Source organism: Pelodiscus sinensis, chromosome 8, assembly GCF_052426305.1.
Source record: "Pelodiscus sinensis isolate ZL-2025 chromosome 8, ASM5242630v1, whole genome shotgun sequence".
Classification (NCBI taxonomy): Eukaryota; Metazoa; Chordata; order Testudines; family Trionychidae; genus Pelodiscus; species Pelodiscus sinensis.
This window is the reverse complement of record NC_143059.1, coordinates 57714968-57739111: the sequence shown is the minus strand read 5'-3', so window position 1 is coordinate 57739111 and position 24144 is coordinate 57714968. Positions and strand designations below refer to the sequence as shown.

Below are 24144 nucleotides of genomic sequence, written 5' to 3'. Positions count from 1 at the left end.
GGCCAGGAGGGAGCTGAGTTCCCTCCCTCTCCCCACCCTGCTGTGGGAATGGCAGCTCAGTGACACGCTGTCCGCAGGCTTTCCCTGCTGCAACGGGGCGTGATGCCAGGTAAGTGTCCCACCTCATGCCCAATCCCCCTCACTCAGTCTACTGCCCCCACCAAGACTCCATGCCCCCAGCTTGCTCCTACACCTTCCCTTGCTCCTGTACCCTCCCTCCCAGCGATATACTGCATCCTTCCTTGCTCTTGCTCCCTTCCCCCCTGACCAGACACCCTACTCCCAGCCTGCTTCGGCACCCTACTTCTCACCCAGACTTCGCACCCTCACTCCCTCCTTCAGCCCACCTCCTGCCCAGATCCTTCACCCCCATCCCTATCCCACTCACTGGTAGTCCTGTCCCGCACATTGAACCCCACATTTCTGTCCCCACCTCAGAGCCTAACAGGGTCCATAAAATCCACTAACTCCAGAACCCAAAAAAACGTAAATCTGGCCTATGGGAAGCCCTGAACCTCAGTCCTCCCTGTCCCTTCCCCTCACCTCATGGGGCTTTAGCACCAGAGGAGGAAGGTGTCTAATTTGGGGGCCACATCAATGAGGGTTGGTGGTTTTTGGAATAGTTTGCTTCTCACTTGTGTGGTCCCCAAATGATTTTTCTCTGACCCCAAAAAAGTTCCCCACTCCTGCCATAAATAAAGAAAACATGGAAACCTTTTGTTTTGGGCATAAATTAATATTTTACTTAATTTAAAATGAAGTTTGATAAACTAACATGAGAAAGTTAAAACATTTAATCTGTTTAATAATTTAAATGAAACCATTCTCCTTAACTGCAGCACTAGCAAAATGGCTCAGGCATAATTATGGCAAGGAGTCCTGTGGCACCTTATAGACTAACAGATGTATTGGAGCATAAGCTTCCGTGGGCAAAGACCCACTTCATCAGATGCATCTGACGAAGTGGGTCTTTGCCCACGAAAGCTTATGCTCCAATACATCTGTTAGTCTATAAGGTGCTACAGGACTCCTTGCCGCTTTTGCAGATCCAGACTAACACGGCTACCCCTCTGATACGAGGCATAACTATGTAATTAACGGTGAGTTTCCATTACCAACTGGTGGTCTGTGGAAAGGTTTGCATTGAGCCACCCGATCCATGGACCAAAAAGTTTGAGAACCATTGTGCTAGAGGGTGAGGGCTGCCCGGGCTGTTGCTCCGGAGCTGGGCAGCTGAGGGGAGAGGAAAACGCGTGGGGGGTCGCCATGCCCCAAAGCTGCATTGGCCCCGGGTGACTGGGTCCCTGGCAGGAAGGTAAGGGCACCATGGATGGTCCCCTACAGGACCTCACCCCCAGCTGGACATCCTGGGGTCACCCACCTGCCCCTTCCTATTTCCTTGAACCCCCTGAGCCACTATGACCCCAGCCTGTGCTGGCTATCCAGCATTGCGCCCCCTGCAAGATTGGAGCCAGCACCACTTCCTGTGGGGCAGGGGAAACCCTGAGGCTCTGTGCTGCATCTGGCTACTGGGAAAGTGCAGGCGCGCTGCTCCTCTGCTCCCCACAGGAAAAGCTGGAGCGGAGCCCAGGGCAGGAGACCAAGCGGGCTGCGTGGTGTAGAGAGCCCATCCCCACTAGGGATGTTAAATATCGGTTAACTGAATAATCGAGTAACCTCATGAATTCTTATTGGTTACTTGACTATTCTATAGTCCCCAGGGGCGGAGCTGGCAGCCAGTGTGCTCCGGCCCCACTCCCAAGGAGCCCTCTGTCACTTTGTGCTGCACAGAGGCAGCAGCGCAGGGTGCCAGGCAGGAGCTGATCTAGGAGGGGAGCCAGTTTAGAAACCAGCTCCCCTCCCAGACTGGCTGCCTGTCACCTTGTGCTGCTGCCTCTGATACAGGGGTGGCAGCAGCCCGTTTGAGGCAGGAGGGAAGTGTCTGAGCTCCTGGACCCGGTGTGAACTGGAACTGAGTCTATGCTGCCTGCCCACCTACCTCCTAATAATAGTTTAAATGCAGAGCCACAGCAGGGGTAGGTCCCAGACCTACCGCAAGCCAGAACTGAGACAAGCTGCTTGCCAGCCTGCTAAAAAATTTACTGGTGGGGTGGGTGAGGGGAAATGCATGTAATCTATAGCATTAACCTACAAGCTTTTGCTTATCGGCTAATCAACTACACTATTACATCCCGACTCCCTATCCCCGGGAGAGCAGCTCGGCCCCAGGGCAGGAGGGTTAAATATTGGCACGCCACTTCAGAAAAGTTTCCGAACCCTGGTCTATCCCTTTGCCCTATTTCTTTTCTGTCACTCTCTGCATTCCTACAATTAATGATCTGGTCTGCATTATTGTGGATCAGCCTTTTCCTTCTATACCCATTCATAAAAAGAAGCCACCGTTCACAACTATGCCTAAGCAGCAAGGCAGAGGCCAGAGCAATGGCAGTGACATTAGCAGCTGCAAAAAGAAAAATTAAAAAATGTATTGCAGTACCAAGCAGATCAGGATTTTAAACTTGGTGGAAAAGTTAAGAGAAAGACACCTACACTGTTGTTTGGTCTTGCGCCTCCACATGTGGACTCCTGTTGTCACTACTTTAATTATGCTGAACATACTTCTCAATTCCCCTTTTCAACTAGTTTTCTTTTAGGATCTGAGTCTTTCACCACTATCACACATGCTGAGCTCCCTCAGTAGTTCTTTTGGTTTGGCTGGGACAAGTCAAATGTGTAGTAGTCTCCCGGGACTGCAAAAACGATTCCTAATTGTTTTAGCCACTGGCAGTATGAATACTAAATAGCAATCTATCCACTAGGGGGAGGCCTGTAACACTAACTCAATGCAGGGAATCTGCTCCCTACATCTTCTAATTTAGAGAAGGCAGATTTTCCTGATCGCTGTGTAGGCACAGAAAACTCCTCCTATACCAATAGTTGACTGAGGGGATACAATCCAAATTATCCAAGATAAAAAGGACACTGACATCCTACAATTAATATACTGTAAATAAACACATTAATTTACCTGTATTACTACTAACACCCTGCATTAATAACATGAATTTCAAAAATCCAGAGTACTTTTTACTGCCTTTGCTTACTTTTTGCATTTCTCTGAGCTTGGACAGTCAGTTTCACTTTGACTTCAGATCACGGGTTCATTTTTAGGATCTGAGTGTTATAGTGATTGGGCTTCAAATCTTTCAACACCATAGTTGTATGTTTAAATTACAGTGGAAACAAGCACAGGAAATATTTTCTATAGACCTTGAAGGGAAGCTCAACTACACAAAATTCTTAAATTTGGGCCTAAATTTAAGCTGTGTCCCTTATTAATCTGCATTAGCTCTTATGGGAAGCTCTTTTGTGTTTGTGCAATTCCCAATCAAGTTAATGGGAACACTGTTCATACATTAACTCTTACAGCTGTAACTCTTGTGAAAGGAAAGCATGATTAGAAGTACTAGTAATTTAAATGAGTGCCATATTATATACATGGTGCTGCAGAACACTATGGCGAGAACAGATCCCCTAAAGACAGTGGTTTGTATTCACAATTATTTAGCAGTGCAGTGGTTATTTGTAAAAATAAGCAATTAAAGCCAAATTGTGCTGCTCTTAGGAATCTTACTGAGAACAATGAGTTTACCTGCAGTGTAAATGGAGAAGAATGTAGAACAGGAAGACATTTAGAATGGTTATGCAGCTTTTAAGCTATTTAAAATGCAGGGACAAATCAGCTGGGTGAACCTAGGAATTGTAAGAAAAACCTCTATAGTGGAGCTGGATTCCCCCTGAAAATCCTATAGAAGGGGATTAAGGAGTGGATATCTCCAGGAAGGCTCTTCATGTATTTCTTTCTCAAATATTGTGTTGGGAAGCAGGGGCGGCCCGTCCATATAGGCGAACTAAGCAGTCGCCTAGGGCACCAAGTTAAATGGGGTGCCAAATGGTGGCACAATATCATTGAGGGCTTTGGAGGTGGGGGCACTGATAGCATGGTTCGCCTAGGGCGCCAGTTGCTGGCAGCTAGTTTAGAGCCGCCCCTGAGTAAAGTTTGCCCCCATGAAATGGACTAGAGAGCCAGCCCTTAAACAAGCAAAAGGCTAGGACTGTTCATACAAATACCCTGTCCTTCTTCACTGACTTTGCACTTTCCCACTCCCTGAAAATGTGACTTTAATGGAACCATGTGTGTACAGTATCCCTCTCTCAGCAGGGGCCCCTTGGACCATCTTAAAGGGTACGTCTACACTGCATCCCTAGTTCGAACTAGGGATGCAAATGGAGACGACCGAAGTAGTTAATGAAGCGGGGATTTAAATATCCTGCGCTCCATTAACATGATCTCGCTGGCGCGCTAGTTCGAATCACAGCTGATTCAAACCAGGAAGTGTGCACTGGGACGCGTTAGTTCGGACTAAAGCCCTTAGTCTGAACTAATGTTACTCCTAAAAAAATGAGGAGTAACATTAGTTCAGACTAAGGGCTTTAATCCGAACTACCGCGTCCCGGAGCGCACTTCCTGGTTCGAATCAGCTGTGATTCGAACTAGCGCGCCGGCGAGATCATGTTAATGGAGCGCGGGATATTTAAATCCCCGCTTCATTAACTACTTCGGTCGTCTCCATTTGCATCCCTAGTTCGAACTAGGGATGCAGTGTAGACGTACCCAAAGTGACCATGTGTCTTGGTTTATCATATGTAGTTCCTCGTGTCTCAGGAACTTCTTTCAAGCTGGAATTTGTCTTGTCTGTACCAGGAACAGGCGATCCAGAAGAATGAGTATTCAGTGTGCTAAAAAGTGTTTGAAGTGATGGAGTGTGCCCAGAGAATAGGTTACGAGAGCTGAAGCATTAGAGATTAGTAATGTAATAAAACTAGTTTCGAATTTTTGCATGTTTTATGAAGCTATTTCTGAATGGATTTAATTTTCTCAATGGCCTGCTTATACGGCACATTGAGTAGAGTGTTACCTGTAGAACCATATAGTTCAAATCAATGCTGGAAATGGGACTGATGGAGTACAGCCTTGAATCTATTCTCTCCAACAGTAACTTTTACTGTCAATATGTGGTATTCCTTGGGTTGGAAATATGTACTGATGTAGACAAAGTAGAGCCATTTTGATTAGCTGAAGGTTTCAGGGGACAACCAAAACAATCAGATCTTGAGTTCCCCTCAGATCCTGGAAGCACAGCAACTTCTCTTTAGCTGCCCATCCTTGGCACTAGGAACACTGTCCCCCTGCCTCTTCACCTGGCCAGCATAGTAAGCCTGTGGGGACACAGTGGATCATCAGACTGATATTAGATTCAGATTAATCTTTCAAACCTGATTCTGAACAAGGAGCTTTCTTTTGTTAGCAAAGGCCCAAACTCATCAATATAGTAACTAGGATTTCATCTTCCCCTTCCATCTGTTCTATTTTTTTCTCTCTCTCTCAACCTGCTCTCATTCACATGCTTCTCAGCTACAGGGCCTCCTCTCTTCTAACACTTGAGGCCTAATCTACTGTCTCTTTTTCCACTACTTTCTTCTCAATGCTACCTGGGAGTTTGTTCCCCTTTTCTTCTGAATGGCTATGTCTACACTAAAGAGATTTTCCGGTACCCCGGAAAAACTCTGCCGCGTCCAGGAAACGCGTCCGCTTTTTTGGATCAGTTTCCAAAAAAAGTGGGCACGCTCTTCTGGAAGCCCTGCCTTTTTATGAGGAATAAGAGCTCTTCTGAAAGATGAGGTTTTCCCCACATTTGGCCCAGTGTATTTGACCAAATATTGGAAAAGCCTCTTGCGAAAAAAGAATCGGAAAAAGGTACGCAAATTGCAGTTCACAATTTGCGTACCTTTTCCCAAAAATACCCTACAGTATAGACATAGCCTATATTTTCTTCTGCTCTCCTTTGATTTGCTTCCCTTTGATCTGGTCCTCTCCTCCCTTGCACATGTTGCCCAGTTCCTTTCTTCCCTGAATATTTCTCTCCCACTTGCAGCTCCTGATGGTGGCTGACAGTTCACATACCAACCAAGGATCTGTCCCTGGATAGGACTTTTCGTCTTCTCCTTCTCTTATATAGCAGCAACCCCTAGGATTTCCAATAGCTGGTTCTCCTTCTCATTTCCAGCTGCTGAAATCAACAGAGATTACTGTAATGCCTGTAGAACCAGAAGGAAAGGAGGACCATGTGATTTGAACTGCCTACAATGAGCCACCCAAAAGCCTATTGACTTGACTCCTTTCTAACTCATTTTCCTGTGGTAATATTGCCAAACCCAAACCTGGGGCTAGATTCTACTTTCAGTTACACTAGCAAAAAATCCTTTAGACTTATTAGTAAGAGTCACAAAGCGTCTAGGTGATTTACAAAAAGACTTCATCTGAGAAAGGACATAGCTCCGCATACACCTGGCCTGTGGAGTTTAATCTTCCCAGAAAATCATGAGGTTTAAGGGAAATCACTGATAAGTGTATTGATTAGTTTATATAAAAGTCCAAAACTATTGTTTGCCAGAAAAATACTAGTTGTGGTTTGAATGTGATTCTGCCTTTATAAAAGACAATACAGGTTGAACCTCTCTACAGGTTGAACCTCAATACAGGTTGAAACCCTTGGGACCTTACTGGTACCAAACCAAAGAATTTACCAAACTATGGGAGGTCAATATTGTCTAGCAGCATTACCAGCACTTCTACTGCTTACTGGACTCTTAAAAGATATTTAGGGGGTAAATTAGAGCTAAATAACATCATAGAACCCTGAGAGCCAGGACTGGGGCAGTAAATAAATTTTATGGGACTGCTGAAAATGTGGCCACATCATGATAAGTGGCCATTGAGCTAACTAAAATCATGCTGGACCATGGATATTGCCAGACCAGAAAGGGCTGGACTAGAGAGGTTCAACCTGTATATGGTGGTTGTGCAATTAATGCTTGAATTTTTCGCATCTTGTGGGCCAATAGCAACTAGAAAAACTGTCTTAATAGAAGGATAAAATAAAAAAAACATGTTGCCATTGTCTCAAATGAGGGATCCATCAAAGATGTGAGTTCCACATTCAAGCCCCAACAGGGTAATGGTTTCTTAATTGGTGGGAACGTGTGAGTCAGATCTTTTTATAAATCTATATATTGCAGAAAAAATTGAGTGACTATCTGCAAGTGGACGATATGCTGGAATAGCAGCCAAATGGACCCCACTGAAAGTCTGAAGACAATAACTAGACCAAGATGACTGATATAGAAGAATCCAAGAAGGCTAAAACATGACTCTGAACAGACCATGAAGAGAAATGTTTTTACCTAAATTAATAAATCTTTCTAATAGAGGCTTTCTGCTTTGAATCAAAATGTCTTGTTTAGCTGCTGAGCAGGATCCGTCCACAGAATTCAGCCAGATCACATGCTATTAAGTATAGAGATTCTGGGTTCAGATGAAGCACCAGGCCTTGATTCTGGGAAATTATTTCCAGTAGATTTATATAAAGAGGAACAGGTGGACTGATAAAAAGATGCCTCATGCCGGAGTTCTAGAACTAGTGCCCAGGCTGGAGCTATCATTATCACCTTAGCTTTGTCTTAGCAAATCTTCCTAAAAATTCTGTGGACTAAAGGAATGGGAAGAAAGGCCTAAAGCAGATCATTGTCCCTTTGGAACAGAAGTGTGACCATCATAGACCAAGGCTTAGTCCCTCACAAGAGCAGAATACAGGCAGTCATATCTTACAGTTCCTGAACTCAGCCTATAGCTGTTCCACTTTCTCTCTTTCCTTCTGTGCTCTTTTTCTGTACTTTGTAGCCTCTGAGTTAATGAAGTAATTAACTTTTCACTCTCTCCAATTGATCTTCAATCTATCAATTTGGCACAGAACTCATATAGTGGTGTGCATTGGGCAACTAACTGATGCTGCAGTGATTAGAATCCTGGATCACCTGCTGTTGCCCAAGGCTTTGTCACAATATTGAGATGAGAAAGATGGAGGCCTATACCATCTACCCTCTGGGCAGCCAGAGGGAGTGCAAGGTATAGGTGTGGGAGAGAGATGGAGAGGGGGGGTTGCAGGCTCTGGGAATGAGTGGGGAGCAGGAGTTGATATTAGGAGAGGGGATGGAGGTTGCAGCACTTACGTAGGGCGCTCCTCTTTGACAGCAGCCCCTAAGCATAAGGAGCAGAGATCTCTGTGCACTGCTCTCTGCAGGCACCACCCTGGAGCTTCCTATTGGGCTAGAGGGGCACTTGGGGCAAGGGCAATGCGCAGAGACAACCTTCTCCCAAGGGGGTCACAGGGACACATAGCAGCAGTTGCACAGAGCAAGTGGTGAGGAGTGCTGTTGGTGATGTTTCCTGGGCCATTTTAGATGACCCAGGAATAGCAGGTGGGCTGGGGGTCTTGCTGGGCTGGGGAGCGCAGGGTGGCGGGTGGGAGAGAGACTCAGTCTTGAACTTTGGTAGAGCCAGGCCGGGGCCAGGAATATTCTTGGTGCTGCCTGGGCACCCCGAGCCCATAGAACTCCCTGCCCATGCTTGAGGTGTAAATGTAACCCACACACTTGCTGGATGTGGCTCACTGTCCTACATAGTGGCACTTAGACCAGAGAGAGCAAAAGAGTTTGCTCTACAGCAGTGTTTCTTAAACTGTGTTCTGGGGAGCACCGGTGTGCCACGACGCAGTCGGAGGTGTGCCGTGGAGAACAACAGAGTTCAAAATGGCTGTTTTTTGTTGTTGTTGTTGTTGTTCAACAAAAAAATCCTTGGTGTCCCTCGTAAAAAAAAATTGTTTGGTGTTTCTCAGTCTTAAAAAGTTTGTTTCTGTAGAGAAACACTACTCTACAGCCTTAGAGGTCAGCTCCGGAGGTCCCAGGTTCAGTTCTGCCAGTTGGTGTTACACATCTACCTATAGTGGAATGTGGGTGAGCAAAAGCATCTCAGAGACTGAACTTACGTATACACTTACACATTTCCAGGATCAGGGCCTGACTAGTTCTCTGAAATCAATGTTACACCTTGTAAACAAGAGAAGAGTCAGTCCAAGCACCTTTATCCCTTGTGCACTGGCCACAATGAAGTTACTCCTACGATGCATCTGGCCCAGTGGGGTTGCACAGGTGTGATTCAGAGGCGACTATGGCTGTTTAGGTGTTGTAGATATGTGAGATTTTTATCTATCAGAAATTACTGATCGACTGCTATAGGCAAAGGCACCCAGGCCACTAATCCTTTACATTCTGCCAATGCCCAAAAACCAGTGCTGGCCCTAGGCATAAGGAGACTAAGCACTTGCAGGGTCCCTAAAAGCTCAAATGGGAGAAGGGGGGAGGGCTACTCACTTTTTATTATTATTAAGGCACTGAGCGGTCACAGAGATCATGGATTCTGTGGTATTTTTATATGACCTGTATGATTTCAGCCACACACAGCGGTGTGGGGGGAGGCAAAAATACTCTTGCTTTTACTGTCCCCAAGGGGCTAGCAACACTTCTGCCAAAGACCCTGATCAGGCACTGCAATCCCATTCATAGACTCAGAGGGCTGGAAGAGACCTCAGGAGGTTATCGATTCCAAAGCAGGGCTGATCCCAACTAAATCACCCCAGCCAGGCCTTTGTCAAACCTAGACTTAAAAACCTCTCAGGATAGAGAGTCCAAAACCTCCCTCGAGAACCCATCCCAGGGCTTCACCACCCTCCTAGGGGAATAGTTTTTCCTAATAGCCAGCGGAGACCTCCCCCTCTGTAACTTGAGCTCCTTGTTCGGCCATTCCCCAGAGAAAAGGAGGGGTGAACTTTCCCCGCCTCCGTCCCAGCGCCCCCGAGAAGCGAGGACACGCCGCGGCAGCACGGAGAGTTGGGCTGGGCTAACCCCACAGGCAGAGGAGCCGGAGGGTGACTCAAGCAGGCTTTCCCCGCCCCGCCGCAACCAAGTTCTGCTCGACACCACCAGAAGTTTCCAGCCGCGCCGGCCAGTTGCTCTGTCTCTCCACCTCCTTCTCCTCCCCCTTCTCCTCCTCCTCCTCCGCCTGGCCCCTGCGCGGCTCTTTCCAGACACTTCCACCCCCTTCGCTGCCCCCTCCCTCCGCCCATTGATTGATAAAGGTGCCGGCCTGGCCGGCGTCCCCGCCTGAGTCTCCAGCGCATGGGCTGGCTGGGTGCGCGTCCTGCCCGAGCATGAGCGCAGCCACGCACTCGCCCCTGGGGCAGATGGAGGGCAGCGCCGAGCGAGAGCCCCTGCCGCCGGGCTGGGAGGTGAAGATCGACCCGCAGACGGGCTGGCCCTTCTTCGTGGATCACAACAGCCGCACCACCACCTGGAGCGACCCGCGGCTGCTGGCGGAGCCGCACAAGGTGCCCGCGGGGGGGCTCCGCGCCGGGGACTTTGGAGGAAAGGGTCGGGAGCTTGCTCCGTGCGCAGCGCCTGGCACGGCGGGGGGCAGAGCAGGGCTGCGTGGGGAGAACGGGGACAAAGGGACGGGCTGCCGGGCCTGCCCTCGGTACATGGCGAATACTGAGGGGAGCAGCCTCCTCTGCCCTTGATACATGGCAAATGCGCAGGGGGGACCTTGGTACACGGCAAATTGGGGGGGGGGCAGATTCCCCTCGCCTAGATATATGGGAAATACCAGGGGGATAGTAGCTTTCCCATGGAGCACATGGGGAGGGAGCAGCCGGGTCTCCCCTCGGTACGTGGTGTTGTAGTGGGGCAACAAGCTCTATTCAGTACACGCCAAATGCCAAAGCCGCCCCTACTCTAGTACATGGAAAGGGGGGGGGTAGGGGTGCTAGAGCAATGGCAGAACTGCCTGCCCTCTCAGTACCGTGCAGTGGAGGGTGAGGGGCAATGGCAGGGCCATCTGCCCCCTCTCCTCAGTACATGGCAATGCAGTGAGGCCAGGAGCTGCCTTTTGTCTCTGACGCACTGCAGTCCTTTTTTTGTGCATTAAATCATTTGATACCTTAGCCCTGTAATGTTTATTTAAAGTTGGTTAAGTCCACCCAGCCTGCCTGGAAAGACACACACTGATTTATTTTTCAGATGTGTATAATTTAAACTATGGACATCACTAAAAACCCGCCTTCTTTCAAGGGTTTTTTTTTCTCTTTGTGTTAACTGTCTGGGTAATTTTGTTCTTTGGTTTTTGTTTTGTTTTAAAGCATGCTTATGGGAAATCCATCTCTTACTCCAAATATGTCCATGTAAAGAGAAGCAGTTGAGAGATAGAGAGGAGTCATGTTATTTCTACTTGCCCTCATAAATGGAGCTTTTAAGTAAGCCTGTCTTAGTTTCAATAAATACTCAATTTATAAATGGCCCTCCAATTAATCAGAATTAGCGGATTTTGTTAGCCTTAGGCAAAAACCAGGAGAAAAAAGGTGCTAGAAAATCCTAGCAGAACTAGGAAGGTTTTAAAAGCTTGGTGGAAAATAAGAGTTTATCATCAGATGTCTGTTTACTTTGTTTTAAGTTTTTTAATACACTACGAGGCTAAGCTTTGTCCTTGTGCCTTTATTTTTGAAATATTATTGATGGTCATAAAACATTATTGTCATAGGACTAACACAGGGCTCAGTTCTGTTGTCCTTAAGCTTCATTCTGGAACGTAGTGTCTATTTAGAAGAGGGTTGTAGAGAATTCTGCAGCACATCAAAGGAAAGAGTGTGTTTAATAAAAAATAAACAGTGCTGGTCAGGCTAATGCTGAAAGAAATTTGTGTGGACTCTTTAAGTTCCTGGGTATTGGACTGGTAGTCTGAATGCAGGATTACTTCAGCTACTAGAGAAGGTTCCTGACAATGTAGTAACAAGCTAAAACCTGCAATTCTCAAACTGTGGGTTGAGACTCTATTTTAATGGGGTCCCCAGGGCTGTCTTGGGGTTGCTGGGGCTTTGCCCTTCCCCCAACCTGAGACAGTGTAGCTCAGGCTTCTGTCATCCCTTCTGGGGCTGTGTAGTGATTTTTGTTGTCAGAAAGAGGTCACAGTGCAACGGATTTGGAAAACACTTGAGCTGTTGCCTTAAAAATGGAGCAGTGCTGGTGGTCTTAGGCCTTTAAACACAAGAAATTATTGTAGAGCACCAAAACAGTTAAATCATCATGACAACATTCAGTTCTAATTAACTCTGAGAACTATATTTTCACCATTTCATCAGCATTCTGAAAGGACGTAGGCGTTGGTTTGTAGAAAGTATTGTTGCTTGTGTTGAAGTTCTTTAGAGGTCTGAAATGTATTTTTGTAAATTAGCCCATGGAAGATAAATTTTGTTGACTGATGACAACCATTTTTGTGCAATTCTGACACTTGTAACTTTATTCATTCATGTAAATCTTGATGCTTGAAACACTAAATGTAACAGGAATACTCTTTACAATACCTCAGTTTCAGAATGATAATTGAATTACATTTATTACTCATTTTATGAATTCAATCACAACTCAGCACAAGCAGTGCAGTATAATGGAAGCCCAAGGGACTGATTCTCTCTCCACCTCCCTCCGCCCCCCTCCCTCTCCCCCTCCCCCCCCCAAATCAGGAGTACCTCCACAGAAGTCATTGGAATTACTTGGGTATGGATCCAGTGTGACAGGAGATTTTCTTGATTTAATACAGATTTTATAAAACAATTCACTTATTTTTTTGTAAATATTCTTAAATGTATTGATAGGCACTGTTTAACGTAATGACAAAGTAAATTATGTAATTTTGGTACTATTGTGATGATCTCAGAAACATATGTTATATATTATATGTTTAAAATTGACTAAAAAAGCTCATCTTAGACAGATTGTCTGATAGTGTAATTGGGTTCCAGTCAGGAATGATTCTACTGTGAACAAATAAATATATTAAGAGATGTCCTATGCAACTATAATAGTTTTTTGAAGAGTGCACATTTTTGAATGATCTCTCTTATAAATTTGCTATCTCTTGGGAAATTATCCATTGTCTCCGCTGCCTTGTTTAAGATTAAAAAAAAAAAACAGATTTAAGCTGATAATCATCTGAAAAGGAGGAAAATTGTGAATTATAGTGGATCATAAATCCTCCTTTGTGATTGAAACAAAAATTCCATTCTTATCTAATGTGAAATCTATAGTAATGGAAGGTAATTCCTTTCCTGCCAGGTTTTAATGATTATCTTACAAACCAGTTTAAAAGTAGTTGGAGGAGATAGGGAGGATATACAAGCTGCTATATAAAAAGAAGAAACAATTTCACCTACCTTTTGAAGAGATACTGTGAAATACATTTCTCTAATAAGAATATCTGATGAAAATACTCTCAGAAATAGGCATTTACATGCTTTGGAGCTGCTTATGAAGATTAGGGTAATTTTTCCTGAGAAGAAAGGAAATTATTGATTTAGTGTTCTGTTACTGACAACAGAGTCAAACTCCAATTGATTTCAATATATGTGTTGCATGAAAGGTCTGATATGGCCCTAAGTGTTGGGCCTACATTTAGAATTACCCATTCAAGTTAAGGCAAAGATTCTGGCACCTTTGCTCTGGTTTAAGTAGCATTTTATTTCACAGTTAATCCTGTTGACTTCCCTGGAACTATTTGTGGAGTCAGGTACTGTTTAGAAAACTTGAACCTCCTTAACCTGAGTGTGTGAGAGCTGGGAACACCTCTGGTTCGGACCCCACCCCACCCTGCATGGCCCGCTCAGACTCTGCACCCCCACTTCCACCTCCAGTAACAGTTTAAATATAGTACATTAAGGATGTATCTTATGACATGTTATACATTTACAGTACTCTATAATGGTTTGTACATACAAAAGCTTTAATAATAGACTTTGCTTGCCCTTCATTATGCCAAATGCCCAGGATCTGGAAAATTCCTGGATCTGGAATAACCTATTTCCCAAGGTTGTTGGATTAAAGAGGTTCAAGAGTATTAGTGAAGATTTTAAATTCTGGCCCTAAGGGGATATTGTGAGCTTCTAAATAAGAATTCTGGACAGTTAAATTTGCAACGATCTACATTTTTGTTAGTCTCTACGGTGCTGCAGGACCATTAGTTGTTTTTTATGATTCTTGTGTTAATGAATGACTGAGATTATTTGTATGCAGTCAGGAGGAATATTTTCAAATTGCTTCTTTGTTTTCTCCTTCACTTACCTAGTATAATTCCAATAAGAGAAAAAGTTTTGTTTCAGCTATTATGAGAGTATCAGAAAAGCTGAAATGTTCATTCTTTACCATGCTAAAGTTGAAGGATTCAAAAGAGACAATATGTTTTTTAAGATTTCGGTGATTACCTGTTCTTTTGGAAAGCTCATAAAAGCAGACAGTGAAACCACTGACTGTAGAGCACCCTAGTATTGGTGATAAAATATCAGTTTAAAATTCTTCACATCATCTTGATAATTCATCCCTTTGAGTGACTTTTGCAAGTTAAAATAAATTTAAAGACTCCACCTGTGAAATTGAACACAAAATGTGAAGTCATTTTGCTAGCTAATTGAACAATATCTTTAGTGAGACCATTAGTGATAATGTAACCCCCTTATTTTTGTCATGTTAATATCAGAATAGCCATACTGGGTCAGACCAGAGGTCCATCTAGCCCAGTATCCTGTCTTCCGAAAGTGGCCAATACCAAATGCCCAAGAGGGAGTGAATAGAAGAGGTAATTATCAAGTGATCCTTGTTGAAAATGATTCTCCTTTCATTTTATTCTGATTTTTATACTGGTGTTTATTGATTTCAGTGGAATACTAGACCTATTATCCCTTAAACTCTATTCCAACTTCCATTTAAGTCAGTGAAATCAGGTCCCCAGTTAACTGTGAAGTATAATACACAACAGCAACCACATGAAGCCATTCTGGTTATTATCATGATTTACTGTTGCCTTCTTCCCCCTCATTCATGCAAGTGATCAGACAGTCTCACTGGGCCCCTGAGCAAAGGGGAGGAGGGCAGCCCCATGTACTTCGAAGGAGCAGGCTTGGGTAGCCAGCCCTGAGCCCTGTCCGGACCATGGCGCCCACTCAGCCTTTACCACTGCCTGGATCGCTCTGTGTGGCCTTTTAAAAGGCCTGGGGCTCTGGATGCTGCTTCAGTAGTGGCAGCTGGGAGTCCTAGCCCTTTTGAATGGCTGGGCCCTGGGGCAGTTGTTTCCTTTGCCATTCCTGTCGGTGGGCCTGCATGTATGAAGAGCACCCACGATATCTTTTAGGGATATAAAATCACATTTAATTGGTTAACCCAGGGGTTCTCAAACTTTGTGATACCGCAACCCCCCTCTAAGTTGCTCATGCCCCCCTGGAGGGTTGGGACCCACAGTTTGAGAAACAAGGGGTTAACCAGTTAAATGTTGTGTTTAACCAATTAACTGATAAAGGTAGGGTGGGCAGGGAGAGCTGTTCCAGCCCAGCCTGGCTGGAACAGCCCCTGCCTGCGGCACACCACTGGTTAACTGGGACCCCACCAGTAACAGCTGATGCTAACCAGTTAACCTTTCACAGCGCTGATATGTGTATGCAATTATTAGGTTTTATGGGGGGAATGGTGGTTGTAAGTAAGTCTCACAGCTTCACCTATTTTATGACTCAGTTATTTGTATGGAATAGAATGTCATAATGGATTAGTAACATGGCCAGAAATCAAGGAACATAAATTTTTCAACTGGACTGAAGTAAATAGAAGTAGTGGTTTTTGGTAATGACTGAAAACATTTAGAGCATGAAGACAAGTTCTTTAATAGTTATTTTCTCCTGGGATACTTTATCAAATGACTTGGTGATACTTTCAATAATGTGGACCACATAACTTACTACATTTCTACTAGAGAAGCATTTTTCAACAAATGCCATTTAGTTTCTTTATTATAACCATCTTCCCTTTGGCATGTATTAACTGAACATAGCTTTTACCAAGATTACTTGAAATGGCGGGTTAGTCTACTAAATTGTTCAGTGGGAGCCTTTGAACTTTTGAAAATGGAAATGGGCCAAATGTAGCTGGGGAGGATGGTTTCAAAGAAGTGAATACCCAGGCAAGGCTTAAATGGTTTCAGGAAAGGGAACATATAAACAAGGCTTAAATAAGTATTAACTAAAGCTGCGCTCCTATGCACTTTTTTACATAGACTATTCCTCTTTGAAGTTTATTCTGACTAAAGATGGGTCACAGATGTTAACTGTAAAGAGATTCATTGAATAGTTGTGATGGTTATCAATGGCTCAGAGGCATAGTAGGTTATGGATTGTGATTGTTGTAAATTATGACCTTTCACAACTATGAATGCCTAGAATACTGTCGCATTGAATGGCATCTGCCATAAATGTAACCCTTCTGAATGCGGCCCTTCCAGCAATGATCTCACATCATTTGACAATGCTCATTGCCTTGCAGTGATGCAAACAGACTATCAGCATTGCTTAGGAGGACTGACGCATGTATGCAGCTATCCCTCATGTGCTCAGATTACCAAAGTCTCCCATCCACCACTATAATTAATTTCTGACTGTATTCAATAGCTCATTAAGCTCCCTTCTTAGTTCACTAGAACCACATGGTGCTTTTATTTAAAAAAATGCTCAGCATTGACCTAACACTTGTCCTTTTTCAAGTCAATGGTAAAAATTCCTACTGTCCGGGATAAGAGAAGGATTTAGCCAATAATAAATAGTCTTGAAAATCCCATCCACTGGTTCTGTTGGTTTTTTTTAAACTTGTACCTCATACCGTCTCTTACTCCAGTCAAAAGAAGTGCAAAGTGGCTGTAACAGGCTATCTATTTATTTTGCAAGTATTTTACACTCAATTCACATTGGTATGAGTGACTACATAAGACAGTGGAGAATTAGAGCAATGAGGGTCCACCAATTCACTCTTCTATGAGTGTAGAAACTGTATTTTGTTAACTCCCTAAATCATTGGTGGGTAGCCAATGACCAGTTGCTTAATTTCATCTGTCTTGGGATACCCTTCTTTCCCTCCCCATCTCCCCACAAGGCTGGAGTTGGGGGAGAAATGGAGCATAATGGCAACCCCAAGCCTATGTACACCCTTGTGCATGTGAGTGGCCCGTAATTGTTTGTTTTTCTTGTGGGATAGTGGCCCATGACAGGAAAAAAGGTTCCCTACCACTGCCCTAAACTATATCTTTTGGAAATGGATTAGTAGTAATACACCCTTTTGTGTAGGAAAGGTATGTGCCAGTACTTCTCCCAGTCAGGAGTCTTGCCTTAAACACCTACAACTGATGAACAAGCATGACTGTTCACTATAACTATGTGATAAACAGCATTGTCTTTGATTAGACAACAATAAACAGTTGTAGAAACATTTGGGCTGGAATGGACCTTGTGAGATTAGTCTGTCGCCTCAGGCTGAGGCAGGACCAAGCGTTCCTAGACCGTTCCTGACATTCCTGTGCTTCTTTCAAACACAGATACCCTGACTCTGCTTCAAAAGTAAACATAAAATTAAAAAGGGGCTGCAATCCTGAGATGCTAAAGAGGCTTGCTCGTCTTTGTCTGTGTGCGTGCGCGTGTGCGCGTGCATGTGTGCGCGCACGTGCGCAACTGGTCTTAGGGAAATCTTATCAATTAATGGGGTGCAACATAAACAAGTGTTTTTATAGTGTGGAAAAATAATCCATATGGATGAAGTGCTATTTTAGGAAGTGATACCCGAGAACTACCCTATGATAATTAAATCAAGATGAAAATTCAGGCAGTAAAGATATCCTGTGAAGTGACTGACTGGCTGGTTACTTGTTTGCTACTTGCTTTCCTTTCATGAGTGGCAGCATGTTGCTGCTTCTTGAAATTGACTGGTCATCTATGCTTTGTGTTCATGGACACAGCAAGCTTTGGAGCACGGAAGACAAGCCTCCTTCTTACGGAAAATTACATAATGAACAGAAGAAGCTTGGTAGAGCATATTGTCATTCTTATGATCCTTGGCAAGAAAACTGTTGGCAGAAGGTCTTCAAATGTATTCCAAGACCTTCACTCTTTGTGGGGATGTCATTGTTTCCTCAGAACATGGTCAATTCCGCCCAATTGATGCAATCTTCATGCAGGTCACCTTCTACTTTGAGCATAAAGGGCAAGTGTCTTCATGTTCTGTGAAAAGCCACAATATGATAGCCTCAAAGGAATCAGCTTGGTGAGCAAGAAAATTACAGCTATGTTTTCCAAGAAGATACTGGCTTGCGGTATAGCCATATAGTGACTTTACAGCTAGAAGTGTGGATCTCCATTTTTGATCTGCATGAAACAGGGATGGGCAATAATTTTTGCAAGGGGGCATGCCAAGAATTTTGCTAAGTGGTCACAGACCACACTTTTCTACAATATTGTATTTCTTTGAATCCAAGAGTGGGAAAACCGCAGCCCATGGCTTAATTTGATCCAGTTCATGGCAAGGGCTAGAGGGCAGTGTGCACCAAGTTAATCGTGAGTGAGCTGTGTGGAGGTTTTCTATTGTTTCCACCTTGGAGTAAGCAAGGGGTTGGAGTAAGCAAGGGGTTGGGTTTGTTTTTCGTGTGTGTGTGTTTGTGTGTGGGGCCCCTGACTGAAAAAGGGTTCCCTACCCCTCTTTTGAAAGTTCATATAACACTGGCTCATTCCTACATTTTCCCTAATTGCCTTTTTGTTTTGTCCTCTCTGGAAGAACTATGGAAAAGCTAAATATGATAATTAATAGGGAAGTCTTAGAGCTGTGGTGTTCAACTGAAGCAGTAGCCACTATAGTGATTACTGCTATAGGGAACCAGCCACACTCAACTGGCCCAATAGCCACATATGGCTAGCGTGTTGGACACTGTGGTCTTAGAGGGTCTTTCTTCTGTACTTAGGTTGTTGTAGTAAATGCAGCTTAAGAAAATGTTAGTGGCCATGTGTTTTGCAAGAAGAAAAAATGTTGCTTTTCAATATTTCCCCTGTAAATCCTTTGTAACATTGTACATTTTGGAGTTCAGTCCTTACTCTTCTTACTCATGCAAATTGTCTGCAGTTCAAGAGACCTGTCAAAATTACAGTTTGCGTCCAGCATATTCTGGACAATTTTAACATCTGCTGATACAACAATGTAGAAGAATGAGGAGTGACTGAAGAGCATGACCTTTGGATTTGGATCACTAATTATGATGATTTTGGCTTCTGAGGAATTCCTGATCACTGAGTTTGATGAGCTGGTCTTACCTCATCTTCCATGCCAGAAAGAGAGGGCTGTTGTGCAGACACTGTTCTCACAAGGGTTCCTTCCCCTCCGTCATGCCCTGCTTGCTGCGGGAACTCATTTAAAAGTGGCGAGTAAAGTTGAGAATCTTGATATTTGTCACTCCTGACCATGTCCTCTCCCTCACAAGCCAAGTGTAGGATGCAGTGGCATGAAGCATGTTTTCCAGTCGCACCGTTTATGCTGGCTGCACCTTTATTTATCCTGGTGATGACCTTGTAACAGCAAAACGTGCCCTGTTCGCCAAGAGGTGTGATAATTGTAATTCCCCTTTAACAGAGCTGCCAGCACTATGCATCTCTTCCACTTGAAGCTTGTTTGGAATGCAGCAAGTGGATTTTCCTGCTGGTTTGAGCAATTATAATCACCTTATGCTTGCATTATTTTCTTTAATGTGGTTGCTTATAAAGAGGTAGATGGGCTCTAAAATGCCACTGTTGATTTTTAAGGCCGTTCATGATGTAGGCTCTATTTAAAATCTCAACCACTTTCTGAAGGACTTCTGCATTCACATTCTACCTGCTTTTCAGGTCCCTCCCATCACATGTAAGAGAACAGATGATCAGGTTTATCCTATTCCTTTAAGACCACTGTTGGACCTTGCTTTTTAATCTTCCCCTTCATTTATCTTGGTCTCTATTTTTCTTTAAAGTTTGAGGGGGGGTTTTAAAATAATTTTTCTGAAATACTAAATGTTTGGGGAATGGGGAATTTATCAATATTATTATTAAAAATATTCTTCTACTACAGCACATTTTATCTTTGCAGGAGTGAGATGAGAGAGATGCCTTTTCGTGCATTATGCAGCATTGGTGAATGGGAGTTGGCTTTCTCTTGCTTTATTTGAACTGGAAAGGTCATGGCCTAAGTTTTTCTCCCATTGTGTTTATTTAACCTTTTATTTTTATAAAGGTGTTTTCAGTATGGAATTTGACCTTCATAAACAGTGTTGAGATCACAAATAGCATGTATGAATGAAATATAAAAAGTGTTGGCAAGCATGACTTATTCCTAAGCTGAATGCCAAGACAGTACTTTGAGAGGGGTTACCACACTCACCCCTGCATGGTACTTCAATGAAAATTCTGTGGTTGCTAATTCCCCTTCTCTTCCCTCATCCCAGTTATGACACCGCTCTTCTTTTATATGCTAGAAGATTCCAGTTTGAGATGAGAATCTTCAGTCTTTTGTGCTTAGCACTGTTAATTGCAATTTCGGAAGATCCTTCTTCAGTTTAAAAACTAGTTACTGAAATCTCCGTTCTAAGGTGTACAGCAACTATGACTTTGCAACCTACTTAAGGATATGATTGTCATGGATTCCATGACTTTCTGGAACCTCCATGACTTCTCATGAGGCAGTCCCAGGGCCACTGAAACAGCAAACCAGTGGTCAGCCCCCAGGCCCGCTGGAGTAGCAATCCTGGGCTGGCTGGGGTTGCTCAGCCCGCTGGCTGGAACAGCTGCAAGCCCCTGCAGCACTCTGTCTCCCTTCCCCCCACCCCTCGCAGGTATTTTTAGTAAAAGTCAGGAACAGGTCATGGGCTTCTGTGAATTTTAGTGTGTTGCCCAATACTTGTCCCTGACTTTCTAAAAATACTGGTGACAGAATCTAACCTTAACTATAACAGAATGCCAGATGTGCAGTGGAACCAAAATTCGTTTGCAATGATTTAATTTTAAAAAGTTGGCACTCTTTCTGGGATAGTGTCTTGATGCTCTCTGAATAGATTTTTAAAGCTGTGTTTTACATAATTTATAGCTTCATTTTTGTGTAGGGGCTTTTCAGTAGGAAATTTTTATTTCTAGAGATTCTGAATTAGAGGAATAATCAAGGATCTGATTAATTTCATATTATCCTTTAGATCTCATCTTATTTCAATCTATACTAAGGCCCAGTCATTAATGGGAGAACAGAAGTGGGCCAAAAAGTAATTCAGGGCAGATCATTCTATCTGTAGACTTAAGGCTATGGACACTTCAGAATTCTGGGCTGGTGACTAGGGAAGAGAGGACTGGTGCCTTTGTGGAATCATGTTGCACATAGCCTTTCCATAGAAATGACATGAAGATCTAGATCATCAGGTGTGGCAGGGACAGATGTCAGCAAATTATTTCACCTCTCACCCTCCCCTCTACCAATCCTGCTTTCAATCCCCACTTCAGTAAATACCACTAAAGGCTGTGGGACTGTCACTTAGTATTCTGGGAGCATCAGAAAGCAGACAGGAGAGTCCACACTTTCAATGAAACCTTGCTAATATTGGGCCTGCAGGCAGAAAGCCAGTACAGGAGCTGAAATGTCAAATACTGATGGTCCTTAAATAAATTCTCCATGAACATAGAAGAGAAGCTGTGAAAGGAATAAAGGCAAACAGAATGTGGATCTGTTATGTATCAGGCGTGACATTCAGGCTCTGCTGAAGTCAATGACAGAACTCCTATTGACTGCAGCAGTGACATGTTACCTCTGGACTTGACGGTTCAAAGTAGGGATGTTAAATTTTGATCAATCAGCTAACGGAGTGGTCAGCGGAAATTCCATCGACTACTCAATTAGTCGATAAGGGGAAGGTCGGGCACTCGCTATCCTGGCTGCGCCTCAGCTTTTTAAATGTAGGAAGAACCCTGTGGGGCTCTGGCTACATTTCAAAAACAGAAGCGCAGCAGTCAGAACCAGCGTGAGCGGGGACTGACTACGCCATTTCCCCTTGGTGTGTCCGCCTCCCTTGCAGAGACAGTGCTGGATGGAACCAGTTTTTAAGCTGGCTCCCCACAGCATCGGCTCTTTCTCCCATCCCGTTGATAGAGGCAATAAGTGGAGGGAGAGCGACAAGTTGAGTCGCTACTCAACTATCCGATAAGCTCATATTTACTAGATAGTCGACTAGTTGCTTACATCCCTAGTTCAAAGGGACAGCCGATGTTCATCTTAACAGAATAAATATTTAAATAATTGTGGGTGTGAGCTTTTTTTAAGCTAAAGAATCCTTTCAGATAGTAATTCAATTGAAGTAAATGGGAATTGGTACTTAGCAGCTTTCAGGAGTGCTCAGACTCTTGCAGGACTGGGCCCTTAAACTGGTACCTATCCCCAGGGATCGACAAATGCACTCGCCCGCTTGCCCCTGGCGAGTAGATTTTTCCAGCCGGCAAGTGCAGGGGTGGACTGGCCCGGTGGGAGAATGGGCCGAAGCCCGCACTACAGGCAGCGCGGCCTCATCTGATCTGCTGGCTGGAGGAGGAGCACAGCGCTGCTGGGAAGGGGGAAGTGCAGCGATTCTTCCTACCAGGCTGCCTGCGTGCAGCTCTGGTGCGAGGAGGCGGGGCGGGATGCCAGGACGCTGATTTTAAAGGGCCGCGGCAGCTTGGCTCTGGCCGCATGTCCCTGGGAGCTGGCTGCAGCGCGCGGCACAGCCAGGGCCCGCCCCACCTGCTCCAGTCCTGCCACGCACCCAGCCCCACTTTATCTCCGTGCCGCTCGTTCCACATGCCTCCCCTGCACCCCAGACCCATTGGTCTCTCTCTTCCCTGTGACCCTTTGGCTCTGCACTGCCTTCACACCCTGCCCCCCAGCTCTGTGCTGCCCATTCCCTGCACTGCCCCTAGACCCCGATCCCTCTGCCCCTCCCGTTCCCCGCATCCCATTCTCCATGCCTCCCCCACACCCTGCTCCCCCCAATCCCTGCCCCCCCAGCTCTGTGCTGCCCATTCCCTGCACTGCCCCTAGACCCCGATCCCTCTGCCCCTCCCGTTCCCCACGTCCCATTCCCCGTGCCTCCACCGCACCCCGCTAACCCCGATCTCTGCCCCCCCAGCTGTGTGCTGCCCGTTCCCTGCACTGCCCCTAGACCTCGATCCCTCTGCCCCTCCCATTCCCCACGTCCCATTCCCCGTGCCTCCACCACACCCTGCTACCCCCAATCCCTCCCCCCCAGCTGTGTGCTGCCCGTTCCCTGTGCCCCCCTGTACTCCCCCACTGTTCCCTGCACCCCTCTGGCTGTGTGCTGTCCCTGCACCCTGCTTCCCCTGTGGGTCTGGAATGGGCAGTGCAGGGTGCTTGTCCATAGGGAGGGACTGGACAGGCCAGGAAAAAGGCTGCTGCGACCCAGCAGTGAGTGAAAGGGGGAGTTCACTTGAAGCGCCTTTGCCTTTATGGAAAAAAATGAATGAAAATGCTATTTGTTATTTATAGGGCTAAAATGCCGAGACAAAAAAGAAAACCAAAAAAACCCCATTGCAAAATGCAAACGTGTAAAAGACAACAACAAAGGTGGGGGGAATGTTTTGCTTGGGGCAGCAAAAAACCTAGAGCTGGCCCCCGGGGAGGGGAAGGAGCTGGGCTGGGCTGTGGGGAGGGGAAAAATATGGGGAAGGGGCTTGTGCTGAGGGGAGGAGGTTAGGAGAAGAAGAAGAAGAAGAAAGGGGAAAGCATCAAGGGACAGGGGTGCAGGAGAGAAATGCCAGGGGGCCAAGTGGAAACAATGAGGAAAAGGGCAAGAGGGGAGGTGTCAGTGGGAGGGGGGGACAGGGTGATGCTGGGAGAGGAGAGGGTAAGGGCACGGGGGGCGGGAAGGGGAGGTGCTGGGAGAAGGCTTGAAAGAAGGGGTGGGCATGAGGAAGGTGGGGATGGAGCAAGGCATCTGTGAGGGCACGGGCATGAGGGGAACGGGGGCAGAGGGTGGTGAGTATCAGGGAAAAGAGCAAAGGGGGCAGGGGCAGTGAGGAAAGGGGGAGGCACCAGGAGGGTGCAAATGCCAAGAGATTCTGGGGGTGAAGCAGAAGGGCAGACACCTGCAGGGAAGGGACCAGCACCAGAGGAGAGAGGCAGGGCAGGTATGTAGAGGGGTGTGTTAGGAGAGGGGATGAGGAGGGGTAGCTCACATGATTAGAGTAGGGCTACTGGAGGAGTAGGCACAGGGCGGAGAGAAGGGCTTGTGGGGGA

General features: G+C 45.3%; 1 protein-coding gene across 1 annotated transcript in view; it reads left to right on the top strand.

Moving 5' to 3' along the window:
• The first annotated feature begins 9831 nt into the window (after positions 1-9831).
• The window catches only part of BAG3 (BAG cochaperone 3), a 27908-nt gene continuing 13595 nt past the window's right edge, over positions 9832-24144 (top strand). Inside the window, exon 1 of the mRNA XM_006111398.5 lies at positions 9832-10343. Coding sequence (XP_006111460.1) covers positions 10167-10343 — 177 coding nt within the window. The 5' untranslated portion in view covers positions 9832-10166. The remainder of the gene's footprint in view (positions 10344-24144) is intronic.